Source organism: Theropithecus gelada, chromosome 2 (genome assembly GCF_003255815.1).
Source record: "Theropithecus gelada isolate Dixy chromosome 2, Tgel_1.0, whole genome shotgun sequence".
Lineage (NCBI taxonomy): Eukaryota > Metazoa > Chordata > Mammalia > Primates > Cercopithecidae > Theropithecus > Theropithecus gelada.
The window spans coordinates 160760751-160781321 of record NC_037669.1 but is presented as its reverse complement, the minus strand read 5'-3'; the positions used below and the strand labels follow the sequence as shown (position 1 = coordinate 160781321).

The 20571-nt window shown below is 40.5% G+C and overlaps 1 protein-coding gene across 6 annotated transcripts in view; it reads left to right on the top strand.

The window, feature by feature from the left end:
- The window catches only part of NEK11 (NIMA related kinase 11), a 291394-nt gene that overhangs the window by 172650 nt on the left and 98173 nt on the right, over positions 1-20571 (top strand). For all 6 annotated transcript variants that reach the window (XM_025374283.1, XM_025374271.1, XM_025374266.1 and 3 more), the window contains one exon: positions 16360-16520. In XM_025374283.1, the coding sequence (XP_025230068.1) occupies positions 16360-16520 (161 nt within the window). The remainder of the gene's footprint in view (positions 1-16359; positions 16521-20571) is intronic.

The following is a 20571-nucleotide window of genomic DNA, read 5'->3' as shown; positions in this document are numbered from 1 at the left end:
CCTCCTTTTGCTTGGAGAAGTTTGTTATTACGGATCTTCCGAAGCCTACTTCTGTCAACTCGTCAAATTCATTCTCCCTCTGGCTTTGTTCCATTGCTGGCGAGGAGATGGGGTTTCGGTGTGGATGTCCTTTTTGTTGTTGTTGATGCTATTCCTTTCTGTGTGTTAGTTTCCTATTAAGTCAGGTCCTTCAGTTGCTGGTCTATTGGAGTTTGCTGTAGGTCCACTCCAGACCCTGTTTCCCTGGGTATCACCAGTAGAGGGTGCAGAACAGTAAATACTGCTGCCTCATCCTTCCTCTGGAAGCTTGGTCTCAGAGGGGCACCCGGCTCTATGAGGTGTCAGTTGGTCCCTACTGGGAGGTGTCTCCAAGTTAGTCTACACAGGGGTCAGGGACCCACTTGAGGAGGCAGTCTGTCCGTTCTCAGATCTCAAACTCCATTCTTGGAGAACCACTGCTCTCTTCAAAGCTCAGCTGGAAATGCAGAAATCACCCATCTTCTGTGTCACCCATGCTGGGAGCTGTAGACTGGAACTGTTCCTATTCGGTCGTCTTTGTTAATAAACTGTTAATTACCCTTGCCAAAAAGTCAACTTGTAAATGTCAAGATGTTTTTCAGTACTAGAAGAGGCCTGGAATTCTACTATTTGGGACTTTTGCAGCCTGTGTGGAGGATCAGAGTTCTCTTTGGCAACTTTATTCTCTGTCGGAATTCAAGTTGGGAAATAATTCTCCTGTTAGATCCTGTGATAGTTAATTTTATGTGTCTATTTGGCTAGGCCATGGTAGTTTCATAAAACACCAATCTAGATGTTGCTGTGAAGGTGTTTTTAAGATGCAATTAACATTTACGTCAGTAGACTTTGAGTAAAGCAGATCACTTTTCATAATGTCGTAATGTGAGTGGGCCTCATCGAATCAGTTGAAAGCTTTAAGAGAAGAAGACTGATCTTCCCCAAAGAAGAAGGAATTCTGCCTCCAGGCTTCCTTTGGACTTAAGATTGCAACATTAACTGTTTTCTCAGTGTCCAGCCTATTGCCCTACCCTCATAGCCTACTTTGCAGATTTTGGACTTGCCAGCCCCCATAATTGTGTGAATGTGAACCAATTCCTTAAATCCCCCATGCCACCCCTCTCCACACACACATACACCCACCCACACACACACCCACCCACATACACACATACATACACACACCCCATCTTGCTGAATTACATTTGCCTCTTCACAATGGTGAACTAATAATGTCTTTAGGCCAGCAAGCATGTTCTAGCAGTTTCCTGACTGCCTCCAGATGGTCAGTTAACAGAAGGGTGCTGCCAATGGGAGACAAATGTTTTCCAGGAGACCAAAAGTGGAAAAGAGAAATTATGATGTTAGAATTTTATTGAAGAGGAACTCTCATTTGGCTTACAAGGTGTTCTCTCTGCCAACAATCATACAAGTTGCTAAGTGCATTCCAAAGTACATGACAGAAACTTTGTTAATGAGAAAATACAGCCAGAAAAAAGTAAAAAAGAGGAAGGAGAGGCCACTATGGTAGTAGTTTAAATCCTTCAGCTGTGATGGTCTTAGTTAGAAACTCACTTTTTGACAAATATTTGGTGGCCAGGAACAGAAATCAGTGATCTATTCTTTTACTACTATAAGTGTGGTTTGTGGACTAGCAGCATCTCTATCACCTTGAAGCATGTCAGAAATGCAGAATCTCAGGGCCTACTCCAGTCCTGCCAGTCTGAACCCGGAGTTCATCAAGTTCCCCAGGTGATTCATGTGCACACTGGTTATAATGTAGTGCATGTTTGTGTCCCCCCAGATTCATCATATTGAAACCCTAATCCCCAGTGGGATGATATTTGGAGATGAGGCGTTTAGGAGGTGATTTGGTCATGAGGGTAGAGCCCACAGGATGGGATTAGTTCCCTTGTAAGTAGAGACATGAGAAAGCTGGCTTCCTGTCTCTATGTTTCCATGCTCCACCATGTGAGGATACAAGAAGAGGTCAGCAGTCTGCAAACCGGGAAGGGAGCCTTCAACCAGACACTGAATCTGCCAGCACCTTGACCTTAGACTTCCCAGCCTTCAAAACTGTGAGAAATAAATTTCTGTTGTTTAAGCCACCTAGTCTGTGGTATTCTGTTATGGAAGCCCAAGCTAACTAAGATATTGGTCTGGTTTATTACTCCTTGTTGTAAATTTGTAAGTCTTAATGCAGAAAAGTAACCTGAAATCATTCAGTTCAGGCTCTGGTTTTAAGGTTGGTGAGTTATCACCATCCCATTCTACACATAAGACACCTAAGGCCTGGGAACTTAAACCAGTTGCCTAAAGTCATAGAACAAGGTGTCTTCTGCCACCAAACACAGCACATCCCACTATGTACCAAATTTTTCAGAGTCTCTGTGAAGTCTTTCTACATTTCTCCTTGACAGAATGAATTTCCTGGCCTGAATTCATTTCTCTGAATTTGAGGGAGAAAAGACAAACATTACCTAGTGGTTTTGGCTTTTACTCTCTAAACCAGGAAAAAAAGTTTCAGGGAAACATTACAGTTTTTCCTGAGGGAAAATCATCTTGACATATAGGATAAAAGTACAGACTCTGGAGCTTGAGGGAGACCTATTTCCGAAAGGATCATGTAGCTTATTTCTGTCACGTGCATGTACGCGTGCATGTGTGTGTGTGTGTGTGTGTGTGTGTGTAGCAGGGAGTGGAGAACTTCTAGTACACTCAGTGAAATATAGAGGTGCCACTTAGAGAGACACTTACAGCGGAACCTGCTGTCCTATATATAAAAAACGGTACTGTACTGTACTTAATTTAGCCCTCTGGAAAGGGTCATGAATATGCATTTTGTCTAAGAAAATTATTGCTTTTCACAACCTCATGTGTGATGCTGTAGGCTAAGCTAATCGATGTAGTTAAATTTAGCCCTGGTTTTTAAAGTTTATTTTAGAAAAGTCAAGGTACTAACCCTGTAGCTTATTGTGTGAGGAAAGAAAGCATCATGGCAAACCAAGCAACTGATGTGCACCCCCATCCTAAGAATATAAACATATCGTTTGTGTTTGAGGTTCACTTCCACTTGCAGTTAGTGATATTATTCTCAAAGTTGACTTGATCCCTGCTGTGCTGTGAAAGATATTGTCTACCATGGGGATGTGGGAGGTCCGCGAGCTTGCCTTTCTCTGGGCAAGGGGTTGCCCAGAAGGCTGGGTTTGGGCATTTATTCAAACTGTACATGTAGATATGGTGTAAAAGAAGGCAGAAAAGGGCATCTTACAGATGAGAAGGTTTGATTGGATACATCCTTTGATATGGCGCTCAGTTACATGAAGAGGCTTAGGACTGGGGTGCGATGGGGCACTACCTCTCCCCTGCTACATCCACGACCGTGAGAGCTGGAGCGCTTTCAAGGGCCAGGAGATTCCGCCTTCTCTTTGCAGAGGTGGGGATTAGTGATGGTAGATGGTGTGCTGGCCAGGAGAGGAATTGAGAATCAGAGAGGTAAAGTGACTCACATCCCAGAGCTTCAAAGAAATCTGGCCAAACTGAAAGCGGAGGCTGTGGCCCTCTGTTTAGAGAGATGACAGCCTAGAACAGTGCTGTCCAGTAGGATTTTCTGCAGTGTTGGAAATATGCTATAATTTTTGTCACAGGTGACTGTTGAGCACTTGAAAAGTAGCTAGTGCAACGGAATTTGGCATTTTGTTTAATTTTAATAATTTTAATTCAAATAGCTGCAAGTGGCTAGTGTCTACTGTGTTAGGTCAATTCTAAAAGAAGTGGTACTTTCAGATGAAGTGGGAAAGCAAAGAGTGAATTCAGGGAAAATGCAGAGTTCAGGTGATGAAAGCCAGGATTCTGAAGACACATATGAGAACTGTCTGGAAAGCATCAGAAAAATAAAGCTTCCTAGACCCAGACCAGAACTGCCCAATCAGAGTCTTTTGGTACATACCTTTAAATGAGAGCTACCGTATTCATTGGTAAGAAGAGGCAGATCTGGGAATGTGGGTTGCAAATGATAAAACGTCTTGCCTGCCAAACTTAAGATTTTATACTCAATTTTATTGGCAGTGAGGGCATCATTGAAAGGGGAGAGTCACACGGTGAGCGCATTAGGCAAGGCTGGCAGCAGCCTGCGTAAGACGTGATGCCAGTGGAAGATTGGAGATGATCGCAGAGCTGAGTGTTAAAAGATACCTGGAGTGTTCATTTCTCCCTCAGAACATGAGTGTGTTTATTTCACTGGGGGCTGTCCATATTCTTCCCTGGCTTGAACATTGGTCCAAAACATTTCTTAGCAAATATGCTGCTGCACGCCTCCAGTCCCACTAAATGTTATTGTGATTGAAAATTACCGTTGCTTCCCTTGGGCACAGAGGGAGCTCTTTGTAATGAAATAGAGATGTAGCAACCATTTGGCATGTGGAGTAACGGCTTCTCTGGGACCGCCAGCAGGGGCCCATGGTATCATAAAAGGGGATGACTCACCAGGGAAGGGAACAATTGCGGGTCTCAGAGTGTGCGCTTCCTTCTCTATGACTTCTGAGCTCCACTGAGCAATCTTAACCGCTGCCACCGGGAACTAGGACACCGTGAAAACAGTGTTCAAGGCCCAGCGATGACTCACTGCATAACCGTTTCATGGTTCACAGTGGGGACAGAGATTGCTTTTAAAAATTGAAAAGGGGGCCGGGCGCGGTGGCTCAAGCCTGTAATCCCAGCACTTTGGGAGGCCGAGACGGGCGGATCACGAGGTCAGGAGATCGAGACCTCCTGGCTAACACGGTGAAACCCCATCTCTACTAAAAAATACAAAAAAAAAAAACTAGCCGGGCGAAGTGGCGGGCGCCTGTGGTCCCAGCTACTCGGGAGGCTGAGGCAGGAGAATGGCGTAAACCCGGGAGGCGGAGCTTGCAGTGAGCTGAGATCCGGCCACTGCACTCCAGCCTGGGCGACAGAGCCAGACTCAGTCTCAAAAAAAAATTGAAAAGGAAAAAATAAAATACAATATATGTTGAATTGAAGTTTTGAGGTGGACAAAATGCCTTTTCCCAAACAGCAAAGTATCAAAAGAGTCAGGTTTTTTTTTCTTTAATAGTGCTGGGGAAGGCATGGGTGAGGGAGAGACTGGGTATCCTTATTAGCTCCTGGGAGAATGGAAAGCTGGGGTTTTCGGAGTGGTTTTTATCTCGCTGGGAGAGTTCTGCTGTCGTCCTGAAGGACAGGTGACCTCTGCCTGGGAAGTGTTTTCCTCTAGCTCTGCTGTTGGTCCTTTATGTATACAGTCACACATCACTTAAAAATGGGGATGTGTTCTAAGAAATGTGTCCTCAGGCAATTTTGTCATTGGGCAGACATCATAGAGTGTACTCCCACAAACCTAGATGGTACAGCTATCCTAAGTTTCGGGTGAATTTGGAGTCTTACAGAGCACATGATCGGCCACCATCTCACTCTGGCCCCTCCCACTCTCTTTCTCTCCACCTTTCTGGAACAGGACCAGAGCCCTCCTCTTGTTCCTGGCAGAAGGGACCATGTCATTTTCTTTCCTTGCACTTTTGTCACGTATTTTTCTAAATACAATTTCTTAAAAAAAAATTCTCACAACAACAATCATAAAAATGAATCTTTCTGCCTACTAAATTAATAACTGCCATTTTATGGAGCACTTACCATGTTCTAGACACTATGTAAGATGAAGCATTTTAAGAAGACTTTGAAGAGGGCCAGGAGACTAGACCTCCAGAGAGAAAAAATTTAGTCATCTGAGATATAATTGATATCTGACAAAGGACTCACTTTAGCAGTGCCACAGATGTGGACTCCATTATTTTCTGGAAGGTCTGAGGATGAAAGTTATAATATTAAAGAATGTGACTTTGCTGGCACCTGACTATTTTCCTTTAAGGGATGTTTATCTTACTCTATAGTGTCACTTATCTTTTATATTTGTTTTGTAACCATGAGTCAAGATATTTTTATTATAATGTCCAAGTCTTTAGTTAGGTTCCCTAGAAGCACAGCCTGATACGGGTATCTGGTGCATGTATCTTATTGTGGAGAGCTCTAAGGATGTGGGCGTGTGTATGGGGTTTGGTGTAGGGTTGGGGGCTGTGTCCAGGTAGAGGGAGCTGAGCAAGGATGTGATCTCAGCTGGAGACTAACCTCAATCTGCTGGCACAGGGAGCTCTGAGGCATGAGTAACACCACAAAGATGGTTCTACCTTAAGTCACTCAGTCATTGGCCAGGACTCCCCTGGGACAGAGATATGGCATCATCTTTTCAGTAAGGAGGGCTTCTTTGATCCAAGAACAATTCTGTGGAGAATAGAGTATCTGTGTGCTGTCTGCAACTGTTATAGGCTTAACTGAGTCCCCCCTAAAAACCATATGTTGAAGCCCTATCCCCCAGTACTTCAGAATGTGACTGTATTTGAAGACATGGCTTTTAAAGAGGTGATTAAATTAAAATGAGGCTGATAGGGTAGGCTCTAAGCCAATCTGACTGTGTCCTCATAAGAATAGAAGATTAGGTTTTTCAATGATCGCCATTCTAACTGGCATGAGACGGTATCTCATTGTGGTTTTGATTTGCATTTCTCTAGTGACCAGTGATGATGAACTTTTTTTCATGTTTGTTGGTCGTGTAAATGTCTTCTTTTGAGAAGTGTCTGTTCATATCTTTCGCCCACTTTTTGATAGAGTTGCTGGAGAGGATGTGGAGAAATAGGAATGCTTTTACACTGTTGTTGGAAGTGTAAATTAGTCCAACCATTGTGGAAGACAGTGTGGTGATTCCTCAAGGATCTAGAACCAGAAATACCATTTGACCCAGCAATCCCATTACTGGGTATGTACCCAAAGGATTATAAATCATTCTACTATAAAGACACATGCACATGTATGTTTATTGCAGCACTGTTCACAATAGCAAAGACTTGGAAACAAGCCAAATGCCCAAAAATGATAGACTGGATAAAGAAAATGTGGCACATATACATCATGGAATACTATATAGCCATAAAGAAGGATGAGTTCATGTCCTTTGCAGGGAAATGGATGAAGCTAGAAACCATCATTCTCAGCCAACTAACACAAGAACAGAAAACCAAAAACCACACGTTCTCACTCGTAAGTGGGAGCTGAACAATGAGAACACATAGACACAGGGAGGGGAACATCACACGCCAGGACCTGTTGGGAGTGGGGGCTAGGGGAGGGATAGCATTAGGAGAAATACCTAATGTAGATGAGTTGATGGGTGCAGCAAACCACTGTGACACGTGTATACCCACGTAACAAACCTGCATGTTCTGCAGATGTATCCCAGAACTTAAGGTATACAAAAAAAAAAAGAGGAGATTAGGACACAGGGACACCAGGGTATGAATGCACAGAGGATGACCTTGTGAAGAAGCAGCAAGAGGGAAGCCAAGGAGAAGGGCCTCAGAGGAATCCAACCCTGCTGGCCCCTTAATCTCCAACCTCCAGAACTCTGGGAAATAAATTTCTATTGTTTAAATCACCCAATTTGTGGTATCGTCTCATGGCAGCTCTAGCTGACTTAATACAGCAGCCAACACGCACAGCAGCTAGCAGACGAGGGTGTGCCAATTATACTTTGGAGTGTGTCTGGTAAGGGAATTTGGGTGGGACATTGATAGTAGCCACTACACCCACTTACAAATAAGAACACTGTGACCCAGATAAGTGAAGTAGCCTACCTGAGGTCACACAGCCAATAAGCAACGGAGGCAGAATTTGATTGCCATCTGACCCTACAGCTGGTTCTCCTAGCCCCGAGTTTGTATCATCGCTTCTGGTGGAAGGCAGTTTTTCTCAGAAGCAGCAGATGTCACCAGTTAACTTTGACTTCAATTTCTTTTTGTTTTGTTTCATCTAAATTGTGCTTATCTTATACAAAATGGAGCTTCTGGGGGAAGTCGAGGCAGCTCAGCACAATGCCTGTGTCTGTGTGTCTTCTAAAAGTATTGACTTTTACCTTATGTCAAAAGTAAAAAAAAAAAAAAAAGTCCTTATGGTTTTAGGGACATTGTAGTAGCATATTAATCATAGGTTTCCTATACATATGAGAAAATAATAGTTTTATTTTTAATGTTTTTATTAAAAAATGAATTTGAGCCGTTTTTCACACCCATGAATGTCATTTTTGGGAAAATAAGAAATGCTTTGATAGCTTCCATGTCAATATAAATAATAACTGTAATCATTCTAAGCACTGCCACTCCCAATTTGTAATGAATGAGCATGGTCTTCGTAGAGGTCACATTGAGATATAAGAATAAATCAGTTTGTTCTTCTTATAGCCTTATAATAGCCTTTGTTCAGTATTTTCTGGCTTGGTGTAATAAAGCCATTACCCTTTTCAGAAAACTAGAAAAGGAAGGAAAAATAGAGATGGACATCTTTTGGTAGCTGCCTTCTGCAGAGGGCTCCCACCACCCACCCTTTGTCTGCCCCATGACAGCCAGCTCCGCAAACATTAATGCGGAACTATGATTAGATATGCAGAGAGGGGCAGGGTGTCTGGGGCAGACTCTAGGGCACCTGGAGAAAGCCCCAGCCTAACAGCGTGAGCTGTCACACTCTGCGTCATCTTGACTGAGTTCTGGGACTTGACTGAGTGGGCCTGAGGGATGTAGCTGGAAGTTTTAGTATGATGATGACATTTTTTGCAATTCAAAGGTATGACTACATCTGAGATACAAGTTCAAAGTATGTGAAAAAGAGGAAAGGGGTGGGGGTTCTTAGGAAAAACATCTGTATCTCCTTCCTCTCCTCAGCTTCCCCTCTCCATCCTACTCTCCCAAAAGATTAGTAAATTATTTGTATATGATACTATGTGGCAATTTGAAAGTCCTTATTGCGTAGAGATTTATGTACTCATTTATTCAGCAAGAAGTTTTGGGTGTCTGCTTTGAATCATCTGTTGGGGATACCATGGTGAGCAGGATGGGCATGGCCTCTGCCCTCCTGGAGCTTACCATCTACCTGGAATATTGGAAGGGATTTTTATTTCAGCAGACATAAAGTGCCAGTCATTGTGCTGAATTAGTGGTTCTCAAACTTAAGGGTGCATCAGGATCACCTGGAGAACTTGTCAAACCACACATTGCTGGACCTTCATCCCACTTTCTGATTCAGTAGGTTGGAGATATAGGCAAATTTGGAAATTTCCATTTCTAATAAGAGCCCAGGTGATGTTCTTTTTGCTATTCTGGGGACCACCCTTTAAGAACCATTCTGACAAGCCTGTCACATGGATTTCTCAAGGCATTCTAATGGTTAAAACCACTTGGGATGGTTGTGGGCCCACAGGCTGAGATCTTCTAAATGTCTAAAAGGCATTAAGTTCCTTTAGAGGAAACTTGGTTTTCTCTTCAGGCAAAGTTCCTGTTTTATGAAAACACTCTTTTTAAAAAAATTGTTAATGTATATCTGGATCATTTTAGAAGTTTAAAGAGCTAATGCAGTAGATGAAGTGACAGGGAGTTTGTCATTTAACAGTTGCATCTGGATGTCATTTTCTCCTCGAAGGTTCTATAAGATAGAGCAATAGTTCTCAAAGTGGATTTCCAGATGAGTGGCATAGTTGGAAATGCAGAATCTCAGGCCCCATTCCAGACCTACTCAATAGAAACACTGGGTGTGGGAGCAGGAGTTTGTTTTAACAAGCCTTCCAACTGATTCTGAGGCACACTCAAGTTTGGCACACCTGAGATAGATGGTAGTGAGAACTAGGCTCAGGCTGAATCTGATTCTCCCAGCTCCCTTAAGACAATTTACTAGGATGACTAAGCTTCAGTTTTTCTATCTCGTAAGTCGAAAGTCTATCCCTTGTTGTCTAATATCTTTCAGAGCTACAAGAAAGATCATTGTGACCTTTATGAAATGGTTTTACTAGCAAAGATGAAAATTCCTAACTAACCATAAATAGACTTATTCAGTGGAAGAAAGGGGATTCAGATGCAGCAGTGTGACCTTTGGTTGGTCATTAGCTTGTCTGAACCTTACTTTTCCTATCTGAAAAGTAGGCAGAAAAATGTTATTCTAGTCTACATTGAAGAGTTGTTGCAAAGATCAAGTGGTATCTTTGTGCTATCAAATGGTGTCAAATTTTTGTGGTATCAAATGTATATCAATGTGCTTTTTAAACTGTAAAATGCACACAAATATAAAGATTATAACTTTGAGCTGCCAACCCTTAGCTTTGTTCTTTTCTATCAACAAAATGGGAATAGTTCAATTATTTATACCTCCATGGAGATGTTAAGTAATTTAGACAACTAATAGCACAGCAATTTGAGCTCTTCTAAGGTAAAGTTTTTCTTTTGTTTACATTTCGTCTTTAACTTACAAAGGTTGAAATATGTAGAGATAGTATAAAATCTCTTCTATTTTATTATAGTGTATACTCTTATTTGAACTAGTCACATTCTAGAGCAGTGATTCTGAGAGTGCAGCCTCCAGACCAGCAGCATCAGCATCACCTGGGAACTTGGGAGTAATGCAGATTCTCAGGTACCACACCAGACCTACTGAATCAGCAAGACTTGGGGTGGGACCCAGAGATCCATTTTAACAAGCCCGCAGGTGATCCTGATGCTCACACAAGTCTTAGAGAAAGGCATTTATTTGGGTCTTAATTGAAGGATCTGATAAAGGCTGTCATTTTCCTGGAACAGGGTAATGTCTTCGTTTTTCCAGCATGGATTTGAAACATCTGTGTCCAAACTCGTGCAGCCATTATTGGATTCCTTCATGAACACGTTCTGTTACTGCTTACCCGGCATACAGAAGGTCTGGAATGCCACTCCAGTATACCCATTATGAGGCTGACTTCAGGGTACAAGGAAATTAAAGCTATTTATCAGACTCTTTTCCCCTTAGTGACAGGAGAAAGGAACCTTAGCCTAATAAGGTTTCAAATTGGGTCTATGTATGAAAAACATGAGGCTTGACAAACACAGTTCGAACAGACTTACATTTCTTTTGACTTTTCCCTTTGAAAATGAAAATGAGTCCTTTCGTGGGCAGCACCAAGTTAGTGGAGCTTACTTAAGAAATACTGGAGACAGATTCATCCCAGTTTGTTTCACAACTTAGGTGGCAGAGTGGCACTTTTCCCTGGCCACTTCTTTCCCTCTTCCGCTTCTAGGAGGAAATCCTAGGTAGGAGAGGGAAAGGGACTAAGGCTGTCTGGACATAGTGAGCTACGTTTTGGGAAGAGGAACTTAGTATTTTAACAAAAGAAAAATTTGTCTGTGTTGTAGAGATATGACTTGGTTTGCTGCCTATGTTTGTAAATAAAGTTTTATTGGGACATAGCCACACTCATTCATTTATGTATTGTCTGTTTTCACACTACAAAGGCAGAGTTGGGTAGTTGTGTGACAGAGACCATGTAATCTGCAAAGCCTAAAACTTTTTACTATGTAGCCCTTTACAGAATATGTTTGTCAAACCCCCTTGCAGAGGTTTCTCCTGAGCTGCTTAAAGGAAACCTAGACGGAACCAGTGGACAGGAAGGACAGTGGGAGGTGAACAGTGTGGTGAATTGCCTAAGGATTCCTGTGGAGTCCAGCAGAAAGGAAACCAGAGAGAGTCTAGATTCCATATTGCCCATTTCAGTTGGGTTCAGTATGAATTTTGAGAAGTTTTTCTATTTAAAATAAATATTTTAAACTTGGGTATATATTTGCAATTGTCTACTACAGTCATAGACTGCATAACAATCTTTTGGTCAATGACAGACTGCATGTACAATGGTGGTCCCATTAATGAAGCTGAAAAATTCCCAAGACCTAGTGCTATCATAGCCATCATAACATTGCAGAACAACGTAGCCACTCAGATATTTGTGGAGATGCAGGGTAAATAAACCTACTACACTGCCAGTCATATAAAAGTGTAATGCATATAATTATGTACAGTATAGTGATAACAAATGACTGTTACTACTTTATGTATTTACTATACTTTTTTTTTTTTTTTTTTTTCGAGGTGTGTTCTCACTCTGTCACCCAGTCTGGAGTGCAGTGGCACGATCTCGGCTCACTGCAACCTCCACCTTCCAGGCTCAAGTAATCCTCCCACTTCAGCCTCCCAGTTAGCCGGGACCAGAAGTGTGCACCACCACACCCAGCTAATTTTTTGTATTTTTGGTAAAGATTGGGTTTCTCCATGTTGCCCAGGCTGTTCTTGAACTCCTGACCTCTGGTGATCTGCCCGCCTCGGCCAGCCAAAGTGCTGGGATTATAGGAGTGAGCCACCATGCCTGGCTTACTATACTTTTTATCATAATTTTAAAGTGTACTCCTTCTACTTATTAAAAAAAAATTAACTGTAAAACAGCCTTGGGCAGGTCCTTCGGGAGGTATTTCAGAAGAAGGCACTGTTATCACAGTAGATGGAGGCTCCATATGTGTTACTGCCCCTAGAGACCTTCTAGTGGAACAAGATGTGGAGGTGGAAGACAGTGGTATCAGTGATCCTGACGCTGTGTAGCAGTAGGCTAATGTGTGTGTTTGTGTCTTCATTTTTAACAAAATAGTTGAAAAAGGAAAAGAAAGAAAAAATGCTTATTGACTATATCCTAGTTAGGAGAGAAGTAAAAAAAAAGAAAATATTTTCGTACAGCTGTACAATGTGTTTGTGTTTTAAGCTAAGTGTTATTATGATAGAATCAAGAAGTTTAAAAAACTTAGAGTAAGCTGTTTAATTTATTATTGAAGAAAGGAAAACGTTTTTTATAAATGTAGTGTAGCCTAAGTGTCCAGTGTTTATAAAGTCTATAGTAGTGTACAGTAATGTTCTAGGCCTTCACATGCACTCAGCACTCACTCACTGACTCACCCAGGGCAACTTCCAGTCCTGCATGCCCCTTCATGATAACTGCCCTGTACAGATGTGCCATTTAAAAAGTCTTTTACATTTTTACTGTACATTTTTAATGTTAAGATACACAAATACTTACCACTGTGTTACAATTGTCTACAGTGTTCGGTGTAGTAACATGCTGTCCAGGGCTGTAGCCTAAGAGCAATAGGCCATACCACATAAACACGGATGTGGAGTAGGTTATACTGTCTAGGTTTGTAATAAGTACACTCTTTGATGTTCATGCAATGATAATATCACCGAATGACATATTCCTCAGAACATATCCTCATTGTTAAGTGATGCATGACTGTTATTTCTTCCTGGTGTTGAATATTACAGGCAAAACTACTGAGTGTTTGCCTTATTATTTCCAAGAGTAACTAACATTTGTTTGATACATGCTTTGCACCCATTGTACTATGGAATGTTTCCAACAATTCCATGAGACCAATATTATCATCTTTATTTTATAGATGAGAAAACTGAAGTGCAGAAAGCTTAAATAACACAGTGTTACAGAGCTATTGCTAGAGGCTTAATTTAAATGCAGATTTTGTTTTTATGCCAAAGCCAGCATTCTAAAGGAGTATTTCTGGATGTTGGTCTCTCTAGCTAGGTTGGGGTGTTTTTCAAACTGCAGGTTGAGAGGTCAGTTTAGTGAGTTGCAACCAGCATAAAAAAATGATTGAACAGAATGAAAAACACCAGAGTGTATCACATGTAGTTTGGGTAAGTAGGTCTTGATATATGAAACTTTTGTTTCAACTATAAAGATATTTACATACATACATATATAAGCACATTTCTGTTCACTGGGCAACCAATGTAAATGATATTCTTACCGTGTCATAGTTTGAAAGCCAAGGGAGTGGACAAGGAGGAATGAAGATAAAGGAAAAATAGGAGAGCAAGAGGGAAAAATATGAATGAGTGAGAGAATGAATAACTGTCAAAGGGACAAAGAGACTCAAGGAGAGGGAGAGGAAGTAGAAGAGAGTGTGGAAAGAGAGAGAATGGACAGCTCAGAGAAAGACACAGAGATTCAGAGAGAGTTGAGGGTGGGCAAGAGAAGGAAGACATCATATGGTTCTGTCTTTCATTCCACTCAGCAAGCACATGCCCCTACTTGATGGCAGAACAGGAGATCTCTCAGGGGATTTTAGTTTTCATAGACTTCTCATGCTATGATCGTCTTGTCATTCTCAGTGTAAGTAAAATGAAGATTGTTATTAAACATGGCTTCTAGTCATTATAGCAAAAAGATAACTGCGCGTTTATGTTTATCACAACACAATTCACAATTGCAAGGATATGGAACCAACATAACTGCCCGTCACTGACAAGTGGATAAAGAAAATGTGGCATATGTACACCGTGGAATACTACTCAGCCATTAAAAAAGGAATGAAATACTGTCTTTTACAGCAACTTGGATGGAGCTGGAGGCCATTATTCTAAGTGAAGTAACTCAGGAATGGAAAACCGAATACCATATGTTCTCACTTATAAGTGGGAGCTAAGCTATGGGTACACAGAGGCATGCAGAGTGGTATAATGGACTTTGGAGACTCAGAGGGGAGGAGGGTGGGAGGGAGGTAAGGGATAAAAAACTGCATATTGGGTACAGTGTATACTACTCGGGTGAGGGTGCACTAAAATCTCAGACCTTACCACTGCAAAAGTCACCCATGTAACCAAAAACCACTTGTACGCAAAAGGTATTGACGTTCTATATGCATCTACATACGTGTATAGGTATGTTATATATATGTGTGTACATACAGACACGTGCAGGTGTCTTCTTGATATAATGACTAGAAGCCACATGTAATAAAATAGTATATATTATTTCAATCTAAATAAAAAAATAAAAACTATGGCTTCTCCATAACAGTATTCTATCTCATCTGATGCTCAGCTGAAAATCAGTGATCTGAACTGATCTGAAAAAAAAAAAAAAGACAAAAACGCTGTGTTGAAATTGCTGAGAGACGGTATGAGATCCCTAGTACACTGCTTTCTAAGGAACTGGCAAAGGTAGTTTTGAATATATGTAATTTTTGTCTTTTGAGCTGGCTAATTTTATTCTACTGTACATCAACCTTTTATGTTTTAGTGCAAAAACATAGATAACAAACACATTTTAACATCTTCTATTTCTAGGGAATTCTAAATCCATTAAGTATTTTACTTTGAAAGGATTCTGAACTCATTTAATGAAAAGCCCATTTTTACAGACATGGAAATTGAGTGAACATTTGTATGAAACTTCCCTGCATACCGATGCTTTCATGAGAATTCTATTACTAAATCTCAGTAGCCACTCTACTAGATTACACTTATGTCAATTTTATCACAGAAATTGGAGATCTGTGAGTTTAAGTCTCTTGGACAAATTTTCATCTAAAAGGTGGAAGAGCTAGATTCCGGCCTTGATTTTCTGACCCCAAATTTCATATTTTTCCCACTAGACAGGAAATAGCAACAATAGATTGAAAAATAATGTGTTATAATTTAGAATACAAATTTTATTTTTAAGTCTGAGTATAGTGCAAAGTCTAAAATGTCTACTGTTTTGTTGCAGTTGAGTATTATAATTTTCTCCTCCCCCGACCCAAGGGTAGTTCTTTGGGTAGTTCTTTATTTCTAGGCCCCCATTAGTAAATAAGAGTTTATATTGTTATGCTTTATTGTGATCCATTCATGGCCTTTCTTCACTGAAGATTGTTAGAAACACCGACTTTATTCTAGTTACTAACAATGTTGCATCAGGTAACTTGGGTAGATGCTTATTGTCATCAGCTTAAGTGGGTATTCTTTTTTAAAATAAGTGCTGAATGTAAGGTTGAGTAAATAGGACCCACCAGAGTGAACTCCATCTCAAAAGCCATCATTACCTATTAGAAAAGAATTGTGTTTTTCCCAGCTTGCCAGAATGCTGCTGCTGTATATCCTAGTCATCTTGTTTGGTCTTAGCAGTAACATTAAAAAAAAAAAAAAAGAAATATCTAGGAAAAATGCTGCGGTAGTTTTGCTCCAACTACCTACGCTAAAAACTTTATGTGTGTTGTGTAACAGGACCCTTCAGCCAGGACATCTTGTCCTACCTTTGCTCCTTAATTTCCTCATTTTTAATAAGGATTCATGCCTCCAAATGTCAAGATGTTAAAGCGTATTATTTATTCTTGTTTCATGATTTTTTTCTTACCTTCAAAAGGTAGTTGCTAATGGAAATATTCCTCCTTTTCTCCACTGGTTTTATTTTGCTGAGTGTTTATTACATTCAACCAAATACTTTCAGGAAGCTGAGATTCAGCTCTACATTCCATGGAAGCTTTGTTAGTGCAAGCAAAATATACATTCCTGTGAAAAGATAGGGTATTCTTACCTCATTATAATTTTAATAACTGGTAGTATCTGACTGTTGTTTGTTCGTTATTTCAGAGATCCCAGAAGACCCACTTGTGGCTGAAGAATACTATGCTGATGCATTTGATTCCTATTGTGAAGAGAGTGATGAGGAGGAAGAAGAAATAGTGTTAGCAGGACCAGAGAAAGAAATCAAGAATGAGGGATCCCAGCCTACTTACAGAACAAACCAACAGGTATATGATACTCCCCATCGGAAGCCATGGAACTGTTCAAGGTACTGACTGGACTCTCCCAGAGAGGAAAGGAAGTCTTCTAAGGTGAAGTTGGGGACACGGCGGCCAGGGTTATTATAATAGCTACTTGTGATAGGTCTGGCTTCTCAAGGTCCAGAGGCAGGCAGGGCCCTATAGAATTTGGAGAATCTTATCTGAACCATGTTGATAAGGGAAGAGCTGGAGTACACTGTACTTATTTGGGTGGTTGGGGGATGGCACACACCACATTGCACACTGAGGAGGGATTCATATACAGCTATTGAATTAAAAAATGCAAGTGTCTCTTTAGCAGAGAGAATGGGATTTTTTATATACTTTTCTGTCTGGTAATCATATTTTGGGGTCATGTTCACAAATTAAATGCAAATACAAATTTGTAAAGACTGACTTAGTTTTGGGGATCAGACGTAAAGATCCTGGGCTTAGGGGCTAATCTTCATAGCTACTTTTAGCCTCTGAGGACACATTCTTGCTTAAGTGGTGAGGTCTCTCTGAGTATATGCCCTATGCGCTTGTAGTAGATCTCTTTGACTGTAGTAAGATTAAGCTTTATATGAGCTATAGGCCAAGAAACACCCTGACATGTGCTTTCTATGTTGGATGTCTGCAAGAGAAAAAAAGCAAGAGGCATATGAAGATAAACGGGAGAGCTTCAGGCAATGTATACATCCATACCTCATTTTCTTGTTACCTTCCAATCCTAAACTTCTATGAGTTACAAAAGCTTTTGTTAACTGAGAACCATGCAGTTACTAAAATAAAAGTCTACCAAAGGACACCTAACTGAGCGAAAACTCAGCTAGAGGAGATGATTTCTGGAGTGAAGATGGTTCACTCCAAAAATCCATTCAACCATTTTTAATAAAGATCATGCAATATATCCTAATATTCAATCCATTCAGCCTCTTAAATCCATTCAACCATTTTAATAAAGATTATGCATCGTAATATTCAATAAATAAAAGCAGTAAGAAGTGCTCTCGAATTTGATATTAGGAGAGAGAGGCAAGGAGAAGGGAACTAGTAGGGTACAGGTATGGGGCCAAGCAGAAAAAGGGATGAGATAAAGAGGAGGAACAGATAAAGAGAAAGGATTAGAGAGAGGTAATTTAGGAGACAAATAAGGGAGAAACAAATACATTTTGAGAAAAATACAGCTAAAGGGGGGATTCAGAATGCCAAAATAAAAACTTTGCTTATACGATTTCCCCATTTTTTTCCAACGGAATCTGGAAAACAGCAGCACCTCCTACCACAAATCAAAAACATAATTTCTACTACCTTCTGAGCCACTGTCATGAACAACTGTAACGGATATTATTGCAACGTAACAAAGCCTTCATTCTGCGCCTATGGTTGCAAAACACACGATAGGCAAAATACATCCAGTGCCCAATTTTTGGTCAAAGCATCAAGTGGTAAAATTTTAGCTACTAATATTATCACTTAGAAATGTTTTTTAAGAAAATATAACAGATTCAGAACCACGTGAATAAAATACTATATGGCAAACAGCTCCTAGGTCAGAAATACAATTTTGCCAGTCTCAGAATATCCATCTTTGGCAGTTAGAATATAAGGTTGGAAATCAGATTGCTTGCATCTGAATCTATCCTTTATAACTTGTGATTTGCATGACCTTGTTCAAATTACTAGACTTCTCTGTGCCTCAGTTTTCTAATCTGTAAAGTGAAAAAAAAATGTTTTCTACCTCATAGAGTGGTTCTGAGGATTAAATGAAGTAATCAATATAAAGTACTTAGAATAATGCTCAGAACTTAATAAAATACTTAATGAAATATTAGCTATTATTATTGTGAAGTTACCTAGTCACGGTATCTAGTACCTCTTTATGATACTGCCAAAACTCCTTAATGTTAAAGTGAGATTTTCTAACTTGCTTTTATTTTTATTTATTTATTTATTATTATTATACTTTAAGTTCTAGGGTACATGTGCATAACGTGCAGGTTTGTTACATATGTATACTTGTGCCATGTTGGTGTGCTGCACCCAACTCGTCAGCACCCATCAACTCGTCATTTACATCAGGTATAACTCCCAGTGCAATCCCTCTCCCCTCCCCCCTCCCCATGATAGGCCCCGGTGTGTGATGTTCCCCTTCCCGAGNTAGACCAATGGAACAGAACAGAGTCCTCAGAAATAATACCACACATCTACAGCCATCTGATCTTTGACAAACCTGAGAGAAACAAGAAATGGGGAAAGGATTCCCTATTTAATAAATGGTGCTGGGAAAATTGGCTAGCCATAAGTAGAAAGCTGAAACTGGATCCTTTCCTTACTCTTTATATGAAAATTAATTCTAACTTGCTTTTAAATATTTTTTTAAAATTCTTTCTTATTAGTCTTAAGGCAGATGATAAATATAAGGGCAGCAGTTTTGTTTTCTGGGTTGTGTATGTATCACATGTTACATGACAGATTATGATTGATTTTAAGTAATCTATTGGGACACAATGCTAAGGCCTCTGACATGGTTTGGCTGTGTTCCCACCCAAATCTCACCTTGAATTGTAGCTCCCATAATTCCCATGTGTTGTGGGAGGGACATAGTGGGAGATAATTGAATCATGGGGTAGTTTCCCCTATACTGTTCTCATGGTGGTGAATAAGTCTCACGAGATCTGATGATTTTATAAGGGGTTTCCTCTTTTGTTTCACTCTTATTCTCTCTTGTCTGCTGCCAGTTAAGACATGGCTTTCACCTTCCACCGTGATTGTGAGGCCTTTCCAGCCATGTGGAACTGTGAGTCCATTAAACCTCTTTTTCTTTATAAATTACCCAGGCTCAGGTATGTCATTATTAGCAGTGTGAGAACAGACTAAATACAGTCTCTCACATACATGATGGTATTTTGACTGACAAACGCTGTTGGGTAGTTATCTTATTCCTATTTTCTAATTGAGGAAACGGAGTTTCTGAGAGAGATGTAGCCTTCCTGTGGTCACGTAGCTTGGCAAGGATCAGACCCATGCCTCAGGCCCACATCAGTCACATTCTCAAGTCAATGTTTTTGCTACTATAGAATATTTATTGACCTAGAATGGACTTGGCATAAGGGAAACAGAAGTGTTGCCAAGTCCATTCTAGGTCAATATATATTCTACAGTAGCAAAAACAATACACAATAATGTGTATAGAGTAGCAAAAAATAATTTGTATAGAGTAGCAAAAACATTTACACGATAGAGTAATTTGTATTAGAGGCAGGTAATTACAACCCCATTTATTTTCTTCCAGTAATTCAATATAGTTTCTCCTTCCCCAAAGGTGATGAGTATGGACTCTTCCCTTTCAGGTTGTTTTCATTAGCAACATACAAATTACACTACAGAACTCAGTCATGGTCAACTTTGTGAATTGAGAGAGACCTACTGCCATCTCTCAGATTGGCCTCTTCTCCCCTTTCTCTGGTCTTGCCCTGGACCTCTGAGTGTGCCAGGGTCTGCTTAGGTGGTTATCACACCAATGCCTTCTATGTGTGTCAGCAGATCAAAGTTGATTCCCCTTCCTTTAGATGGAGCCAAAGTCACATAGTTATTTTGATGAAAGAAGTGCTTTCAAAAAGAAACACAGCCATGGACTTCATTGAGATTGATTGCTGAGTTCTTTGTGCCACCCATAGCGATCTTTTCAGCAGCAGTGTCTCCAAAGCAGTTTTATTAAGCACCTAATTGCTGCTGATTGCCAGCTGTTTCTCTGCTGTGATAAGCACAGCATCAATAAAACCTCTTTCACAAGCCATTATCATATTGTTGATGGCGCCTCTGCCAAGTCTGTGGTCACTGAATTGGAACCAGCATCTTAGATCTCAGGAGAATTGAGTTTATAGCTGTCATCATAACAGGGTTCCCCGCAATATTTGTGCGACCTGTCACTAAAAAGTGTTTTATGCGCTCTAGTGGACATGGCTTAGGGCTGCAGGCTGACAAGTGTTTTCACAGACTCTTCTGTCTTTCCCTTGCTGGCTTGACTATCATTTTT